Below are 9090 nucleotides of genomic sequence, written 5' to 3'. Positions count from 1 at the left end.
CTGGGGCATCCCACAAGTGTTTCTTCTGTTAAATTCATCATAAGCATGAGGGGAGATACTTCTGCTGTGTTCAGTGTTCCCTGGGCCAGGAGGAGACCTTAAGGACTGAAGGACTAGGCGGGAGACCGTGGTGGACTCCATGCTGGTGTCGCCACCTCAGTTCATGAGCTCTTCCAGAGTAACTGTCTTCACCTCCTTGCACCCAGCACCTCACCCACAGCAGTATCCACTGAAGGTTTGTTGAATGAATGAGTGAACAAATGAAAGAATGGCCTGCAGAACTGAAGATGTATGGGAAAAAGCCTGGAATGGGTCACCCCATAACTCCCTGTACGACTCTGGTCAGATCGTCCTCATCGTTGGAGTCTCACTCTCCTCGTCTGTGAAATGAGCAAACACCTGCCCTAGTTTGCTCTGTGACTCAGGGGGTCCTCCTACGATCTCCTCACCTTCTGCCTGCCTCCTATACCCAGTGAGCCAGTGTACACTGAGTAACCCAGGGCTCCCTGCTCCCCAGAGCCACAGGGGTATGTGCTCCCCAGCTCCTCCTGCCTCTGCACAGGAGTGGTGTTCTCAGGAGGGGGAGTGACCTTGGGTCGGCAGTCCTGGGTACCCACATCCATGGTACCTCAACACCTATACTACCTGGGCAAGCTTGGACCCTGTGTCTGGCATTGGAGAGAGCGACCTTTCCAATTCACCTCTGATTGACCTTGGGTCAGGGAACCCAGGTGCCCACTGTGGCTCTGACCAGCTCTGGGACCCAGGGGGGCTGTTTCAGCTCTGAGAACCTCTGTCTCTTTATCTGTAAAGTGTGGAGGTTATTGACAACTACCTCCAGGGGTGGTCTGGGATCAGATGACATAAAACGGGTTCAGACACCAGTGCAGAGCTTCCCTGGAAGAGATGCCTGGCTAAGGTCAATGTGGTGGCAGGTGAGCTCACACATGGAGGTGGGAGCCGTGTCACAGTCAACAGCAAAAACTGAGCAGCTCAGCAATGCCCAGCAATGCCAGCGCCCACCCAAGCCCCTGAGGGATGGGCGGTAGGCACTGCCCCTGGTCTACCCTCCAGAGGGGGCTTACAATGGTCAGCTCATTCTGGAGACAGGGCTGTCACCAGGACAGCAAGTCAGCAGCCCCAGGCAAAGCTAAAAGATTGTGCTGGCGAAGAAGTGCAGCAACAAGCTCTTTTTACATCTTGGCCACTTTTTTTTACATCTTGGCCACTTCTTTTTACATCTTGGCCACTTTATCACTAATGTGATAGAATGTGATAGAATGAAAGGGTAGCTCAAAAGGCGAGCACTTGGTGGCCCTGACGGGGCAGCACCAACACAAAAGGGTGAGGATGAATGAAAAGAGGACCCAGGAGAGGAGCCTCATGTTGGTAAAGAGTTTCAAGGTGGCAAAAACAGCATGCAGGGCTCAGGGCCATCCAAGGTGGGCAGAGGACAGTGAGGAACCCTGGAATGGAGCTATTTGTGGGAGACTGGACGCCTGATGCAGGAAGGTCAAGGTCAAAGGATTGGATTCACCTTTGGGGACCGCCAAATTTAGGATGGGGATTATGTAAACAAAAGAGCGCAAAGACTGTTTTCTGGTTGAAAATGAGGTAGAGGGAGGGAAGCTGGGGTGGTTAAGGATGGGAGGGGAGAGCTTTCCCTAGGTCATTCAGCCTTAGGTCCCTAAGGGTGAGGCGAGGGTTGGAGACCTAGGGACACTCTTCCAAGACCACATTTTTCTCCTTTTATGCATGACCTGGCAGCTTATTCTGTAGTGAGATTTCCAGGGGTCAGGGGTTAAGGTCAGGTAGCTGCTGGCCGTGTACATGTTGTTGCATTGTTTGGAGGGTTGAGTGGTCTCCATGTTCCAGGTGACGGGTTTCCAGATGAAAACCATCTGCCTTCTAGGCCACCATCGTGGCGCCAGAAGTCATTCACCAGACACACCAGTGTGGCCTTGTTGGCATGGAGCTCCTCAGAGGAGGGCAGGAACAAAGTAACTGAAGGCACGATCTTGGGCTGAACTGAAGGTTCAAAAAAAATGTGGTGTCTACCATGGAGCTCCTGACCTCAGGCTTGAAGTGAGGCACAGACCTAAGTTCCAGGACAGAGACCTCAGCTCAGACTTGCTGGGCAGAGGTCAGGCCAACAGTGGGAAGAGATGAGTGACTCCTGATGGAACACCTCACAGTGCCCCACTTACGGGGAGCCTGGGTTTTCTTTTTGTATCTGCTTTTCTTTCTTGTGTTCGCACTACCCACCCATCCCCACCTGTGCTCCTCCTAGCACTGGATCAGGTGGACATTTGGAACTCGTCTCTTGTGTATCTTGTTTGTCCTGGGGCATCTATGTGAACACCTCCCATCTGGTCCCTTTCTCTGTCCGCTTCATGCTGCTTTGTCCTAGGGTCAGGTTATCATCTCTTACAGTGAGTGAATTCCTGCTCGTATATCCTGGGGGCAGCATCACTGCAGCCCCTGCCTCACTTCCTCACAGAAAACATTCTAGGGCTGCCCTGAAGGGGAGGAAATGTCAGTTCCAGAGTCTGGATTCCAGAGGTTCCAAAAAACTAAGGGCTTCAATTTTTGGAGGATTTTCTGTTCTTAGCCTGGGGCTGTGTCAGTTCTAATTGGTTTCCTCCCCACATGCAGTTATGGTGGGGAATCTCTCTGTCCTAAAATACCTTCCTGCCTGGCACCGGCCTGTATCTTTCATCTGTCTTTTCCAGGAATCCCCGACCAGGGCATTCTTTCTGGAGTCTCTTTCTCCTCCAGTTGTAGATGAGGAGGTGTCTGAACCTTTGAATCCTGAGCCCCACCCTGTGCAATGTGTCCTTCCTGTTCTGGGGCAGAGATGGGTTCCAGCAAATGGATTTATCTTCTTACAAGTTATTCTTTCTCTATTCTTGTTCCCTCCCATTTCTTCCCCCATCTCTCTAAGTCCCCAGTCCAACAGATCTCCTCACTGTGTTAAAAACAGCCTCATACCTGGGACCCAGAGGAAAGAACTCATGAGACTGAGTGCTTTCCAGTCTCCTTCCCACTTCCCATGGTCATAAGGGCCCACCTGAGTGCCTATTACCATGGCCCCAGGGACAAAAGACCCTGTGGGAGGGAGTAGACACCCATTTACCCATCCAGAGAAGAATATTATCTGGAGATAGAAGGAGTCACAGTGAAGCTTAATCAAGGAGCAGAGAGGAATCCTGGGGATCACCCCATCCTACCCTAACAGGTGCCTGAGAAGAGGGGACAGGCTGGAGGTGGTGGTAGTCAGGGGCCAGACAAGGAAGTTGAAGCGTCACTGATTTCTAGATGTTTTCAGCCCCAGACAAATGGGAAGAAGAGACAGCTCCATGAAAGTTTCACTTCAGGTCCCAAAGAAGAGGAAAAGGGGTGACTCACCAAGAATGGTGAGCTGGGTGTCTCCACTGAACAAGTAATACAGTGCTATAATCTCACACACAAACCCTCTGCCACCCCTGCCCAGGTGCACCTGCAGGTCCAGAGTCTAGTCATCCAGTCACGTGGGCAGGTCTGGCCAATGGGAGAGGTAGAAGGAGTGGTCCCCACTCATGTGGAGTAACAGTGTTGGGACTCAGGATCCACCCATCTCAGGGGTCTGGGAAGGGAAGGCATGCATATACCTGAGATCTGGTTTCCTTGCTAATGTCTGGTTTGGAAGGTGGTGTGCTGCCTGGCTCAGCTTGTTTGGGGAAAAGTCACTGGTGTAGATGATAGAGACTTATTTGTGCCACGGTGATGGTGGAGCTGGTGCTCTGCATGGAGCCAAGGCCCCTGGGAGGGTGTGGGTGCCCACCACAAGCTCTAGAGGTAGTACGCTGTGTTAGCAATTGTAAGTAGCAATTTTTCCTTGTGGGCTCATGCTTGCCAATTCATATCTGTGTGCACAATTCTCATAGCTCAAGTCCCCCATCCGGAGCTGGCCCAGGAAACTAGTGACCATGTCATACATGTGACTCCTCCTAATGAGAGGAGTCAGATCAAAGAGAGAAGTGATGCGGAAAGCTCAACTATGATCTGTCACTAAAACTCTGGAGCCCTCACTGACCGCTATGGACAGGTGGGTATTAGACACTAAAGGTGATTAAGTCCTGGGCTGGCTCCTAAAGGGTCATAGAGAGCAGAGCTACTCCTGTCCCTCAGGGACCTTGAATACAGCTGGGGCAGCCAGGGTCACATGTAGGTCCACGACACCCAGAGGAGAGTGTGGTGTGAGTCAGGGTCTGGGGGTCAGGGTCCTGTCAGTGTTTGACAGAGATTGCATGTGGGGTCCAGGGGAGTGTCTGTCCACAGGGAGGCACAGTAGGGTGGGCCTAGAAGGAAGGAGGGTAGTGTCGGCTGTGAGGAAAGGGATTTAGAGGTAGAGGAAGGAAGACAAAGAAGTTTCGGCTGTGGTGGGGAAAGGGTCTTAGTCCTGAGATGGAAGGATGTCCCGAGAGAGGGTTGACGTCCAGTCTTAAGGCTGAGAGCTCCAGGGACATTCCAGACATTTCACAGGAGGGGCTGGGGATTTAGCTCAGCGGCAAAAGCGCCTGCCTGGCCAGCGCAAGGTCATGAGTTCGGTTCCCGGTACCGGAGAAAACAAAAAAACAAAAAAACAAAAAAACAGACATTTCACAGGAGACCATGAGGATTCAAAGAAAGACTGAAACTGGGAGGGTGGATAAGGACAGGTCCACACAAGAGCAGGAAACAAAGCAGAAAGGTGGGTGAGAATGTGCAGGCTGGTTTCCTATCCAGGCCAGTTCTTGTTTTGGAGTGTGGGGTGGGGTTAGGGTGACAGTGAAAATATCCCTTGAGGAAACATCAGGAGTATTTTCTGATTGGTTTTTCTCAAGGTCAATGGATTATTTCACTTGTGCATATGGTCAAATTTAGGATGACAGGTATATGAATGAAAACGGGCAAAGATATGTTTTCTGATTGCAGAGGAGGATATTTTATTGAGCATTGTTCAGGGTATAGAGAGAAGGGCTGGGTGGCTAGGGGTGGGAAGGCAGATTCCTTTCCAGGGTCTTTAAACTCCTGTCTCTGAGTGCGGGTCTGGAGGTTCTGGGTCCTAGGAGCACTCTGCGGGAGCCACATTCTTCTCTGTGGTGCTCTCTGTATGCATGACCCAGCAGCTGAACCAGTTCCAAGATCTCCACTGGTCTGGCCTAAGGGTCAGGTAGTTGCAGGCCATGTACTTATTGTTCTGTTTGGAAGGCTGTGTGGTCTCTATGCCCTGGGTGACAGGGGTACTGTGTGCCTTCCTGATTTCCATCATGGTGTCTGGGTATAAACTGTTCACTAGACACAGCATTGTGGCCTTGTTGCCTGAAGCTCCTCAAAAGGGAGCAGGATCAAGGTTACCAATGGGGCAGCCTTAGGCTGACCTGTAAGGTGAGGGATATGTAGGGCATTAGAGGCTTGGTGTCTGTCATTCAGCTTCTGACCTCAGAATTCATGTGATACACGGGCCTAAGGTCCAGGGCAGGGACCTGGTGCTGGGCCCTTGCTAGACTGAGGTTAGATCCTGGGTGGTGGAGCACACACACTTGATGGCATAAACTCAGTGCCTGACTCTTGGGGTTGAGCTTCAGGAACAGGTTCATAAGCTCTCATTATCCAACTTACCCATTCTGCCCCAACACTGCCTAGGACAAGCCCCGTGACCTCATACTTCCTCAGGAAACCTCTTTTTGACCATCTCTCAAGTTCTGCCCTCTGTCTCTTTCATGCAGGTGCCTGTCCTGTTTCCAGGGTGTGTGGGGGGTGGTGAATGTTTTGATCATATGCTCCTTGAGCAGCCTCTCCCCCTTCCCCACAAAGACCCTTCTGTGCAGCTTTGATGGAGTAGAGTTTCAGTCCTTTGGGCTGGTTCTCAGGGTGTCTAGGAGATTAAGGATTTCCATGAGGCTGGGGTTTTTCCTGGGGCTTTCACTCTTCTAAGGGTTGTCCCTATTATTTGACAATTTTCATTTTTTATTAGTACCTATTTGTATGACATAATGATGACATTCCTGGGAGCTGGTACATATACCTAACACATCTCAGTTCTTTTTTTTAATCCCTTTCCCCTTCTCCCCTGCCCCTTCTTTCTCTTTGTATTCTTTCCATGTGCAAAATATCCATCTCCTTACTTTCTATAATGTCTTTTATTTTGCTCTTTATTTATATTTTGTTTTTCTCATATAAGAGAAACCATGCAATATGTGAGCTTGTGTGGCTGATTAATTTCAGAAAGCATTATGGTCTCAAGGTGCATTCATTTTCCTACAAGTGACTCAAGCTTATCTTTCTTTATGGCAGAGTGGTGCTCCATTGTGTGTAAATGCCACATTTTCTTTACCCATTCTTCTGCTGATGGACATGCAAGCTGCTTCCAAGATTTAGCTATTATGAATGACACTGCTATGAAAATGGGTATTGAATGTACCACTGTAATATGATGCCTTTAACTCTTTTGGGAAGATACCTAGAAGGGGAATAGCTGGGTTGAATAGAACTTTTGGTTTTAGTTTTTTGAGGAATCTCTCTGTTGATTTCCATAATGATTGTACTAGTTTATATTCCTACTGACAATGAAGAAGTGTTCCTTTTTCACTGAAGCTTTGATATTTGTTATTATTTGAAGTTCTTTTGAGGAATATGTCAGTCCTGGGACTTCTTCCATCTTAAAGAAATCTGTCACTGGTTCTTATCAGGACTCCAGCCCAGGGCATATTTGGGGGGATGTCTCTATTCCAGTTGTGGGAAGGGGAGATACCAATTTTGGGCCTCTGAGTACTGAGATCCAGTCTGTCCAATGTGTCCTGCTTGTCCTGTGGTTGGTGGTAGGTCCCAGCACCTGGATCCACCTTCTCATAGGAAATCCTTCCACTATGCTTGTCCCTTTCCTGTTTCTTCCACCATCTCTCCACATCCCTAGTCCAATGACTCTGTTAACAGAGATGAAAGAAACCCCATAGTTAGGATCATTGAGGACAGTCCCAAGGGGGCTGAGACTTTCTCAGTGTCCTTCACACATCTCCTGGCACTGTGACCCCAGCCTGAGGCCTCTCTTCTCTGGGACCCTATGGCCCAGAAACCTTGGGAAAGGGAGTGGACATCCCAGATTCCGGAAAAAGTAAGTCCTAGAGAGTTAGCCTAGGGTCAGAGTGAGGCCCCCACAGGAGCAGGAAGGGCTTACTACGATTGTCCCATTCTGACCTGGAAGGTACTGATGAAGAGGGGACAGCAGGAGTGGGTAAGGGGCCAGTGAAGTAAGATTAAGGTTACAGATCCCTGGAAAGGTTAGAACTCAGCTCCACAAGGTCATAAAGGAGAGTGAAATCTACCCAAATATCCCAAAGAGGAAAAAAGGGGGAGACTCACTGTTGTGGCTTGTGTCTAGATGTCCCCTCAAAGCCTTATGTGATCATAGGTGGGACTTTTCAGAGGTGGCTGGATCTGGAGTGTATGATACTGGGATTAAGTGTGTGATGCTGGGATCAAGGGTGTGTGACTACTAAATTAGTGCACTGATTGGTTTGGCATAGCTCTAGAGATGAAGGGTGCCCCACCCTGGGTATGAGTGCTACCCACCCTAAGGATGGGTTACCTGGGTAAAATATAAGGGACAGAAAGAGGGCTAGCGTCATTGCTTTCTGCTTGGTACTTTGCTGCTTTTGCTGCCTTCATCCTGCCATGAACCATTTTTTTTTTTTTTTTTTTTTGTGATGCTCATCTGCCATGTCCCCCTGCCTTGGAGTCATCTGATTATGGACTGAAACCTCTACAAAGTGTGAGCCAAATAAATCTTTTTTCCTTTAACTTTGGGTGTTGGGCATTTTGTCTCAGCAATGAGAAAAATAACTAAGAAACTCACCAAGGACAATCAGGTGGGTGCCTCTGCTGAACACATAACTGTGATACAACCCTGCACACAAGCCCTTTTCATGTCATGACCCAGACCCACCTACAGCTGCTTTGGAGGTCTGCGTTGTTGAGAGCAGGTTACCCCTGCTTGGCTTGGAATGTCAGTCAGCCCACTGAGGTTCTGTCTTGAGACATGGATAGTTTAGGGAGGACATCTGTGCATGGAATCTGTTTTCCCAGCTAATGGCATTTCTGGGAGGCAGTTGTGTGACTTGAGTCTGCTGGTGTTGGGAATATCAGGAAAAGAGGGACAAGCAGAGGAAAAGGGGGAGAGGTACTTGTTTCCAACACAGAGATGATCGATCTGGGGACTCTGTCTATTTGGGACTCTTGAGGAGGATCCTTGATGTCCCTACACCTTGAGCACAAGAGGTGGTTTCAGGGATGTGGTCAGGAAGGGGAATTGTGTAGTAAGTGAGAAGAAATTCACATTTTCCACCAGGGACCTGGATCCCACTGCAAGGGTCTGAGCTCCAGCGGGTCTGTGGGGGGTTTCATCTCTCTTAAAATTGCAGTGGATGGTGTCTCTATGGCAGTTCCTTTTCTGAGACAGTGGGTCAGCCCTTTCCTTGAATGGTGAGGGGTGCTAACCTGGAGCTGAAATAGCCCAGTGGAGCTCCTCAAGGAGTGGGTGGTAGGTGTTGCTAGCTGATGCTATGTGTGCTAAGTATGGGGGTCTCAAGTGGTCTATGACCTTTTGGATTACATATACACCCATGTGCACATAAGCTCCACTATTTCCTATGTGCACATGTGAGGCAGCCAGCCTGTGGTCACTAGCACAGGGTATACCCACAGCCCAGGGATGCATGCTGTACCCCAGCCTGGAAGGACAAACACAGAGTGGGATTTAGACTCCTGTCAGTGGGGCTCTGATGGCACCCTTGTTCTGGCCTATCACCTGAAGAGTACACACCTAGCCACATACTTGGCATCCTACACTCTCCGACAGTGTCCCTTCAGCAAGCCCCTCCCTGGTGCTCTGAGTTCTATCTGCTTCCTCCTGTCTCTTGTGTCACTCTCCACCTCCAGTGGAAATATCTGTCCTTCTCCAGTGTCAGCATCCTGCTTGGGGGCTCTACAGATCCGGATTGTAAGGTCCTGGTTGATTTTTGCTGATGACCTCATAGGGGCCTCACTGCAGTCCATGGCAACCTGGACCAT

The 9090-nt window shown here is 49.6% G+C and overlaps 1 protein-coding gene across 1 annotated transcript; it reads right to left on the bottom strand.

Annotated features, from left to right (window-relative positions):
- Nucleotides 1-1679: 1679 nt before the first annotated feature.
- On the bottom strand, nucleotides 1680-9090 carry LOC106149838 (immunoglobulin lambda-like polypeptide 1). Its single transcript, XM_013520312.1, has 4 exons — nucleotides 8953-9090; nucleotides 3409-3499; nucleotides 1918-2028; nucleotides 1680-1885 (listed from the first exon to the last, which is right to left on the bottom strand). Exons 1-4 carry the CDS (start codon nucleotides 9088-9090, stop codon nucleotides 1680-1682), a joined length of 546 nt encoding a protein of 181 aa, XP_013375766.1.

This window comes from Chinchilla lanigera, unplaced genomic scaffold (assembly GCF_000276665.1).
Source record: "Chinchilla lanigera isolate Chin_1 unplaced genomic scaffold, ChiLan1.0 scaffold00054, whole genome shotgun sequence".
Lineage (NCBI taxonomy): Eukaryota > Metazoa > Chordata > Mammalia > Rodentia > Chinchillidae > Chinchilla > Chinchilla lanigera.
Note: the sequence above shows the minus strand (reverse complement) of the source record. Positions and strands in the feature narration are given on the sequence as shown.

Excerpts from the sequence above, each read along its gene's own strand:
- LOC106149838 (XM_013520312.1), bottom strand. The coding sequence starts at position 9,090 with ATGGTCCAGGTTGCCATGGACTGCAGTGAGGCCCCTATGAGGTCATCA. Across the intron at positions 2,029-3,408 it reads CACCCAGCTCACCATTCTTG|TTCAGCCCAAGATCGTGCCT; the intron begins GTGAGTCACCCC and ends TTGAACCTTCAG. Across the intron at positions 1,886-1,917 it reads TGACTTCTGGCGCCACGATG|AACCCGTCACCTGGAACATG; the intron begins GTGGCCTAGAAG and ends TTTTCATCTGGA.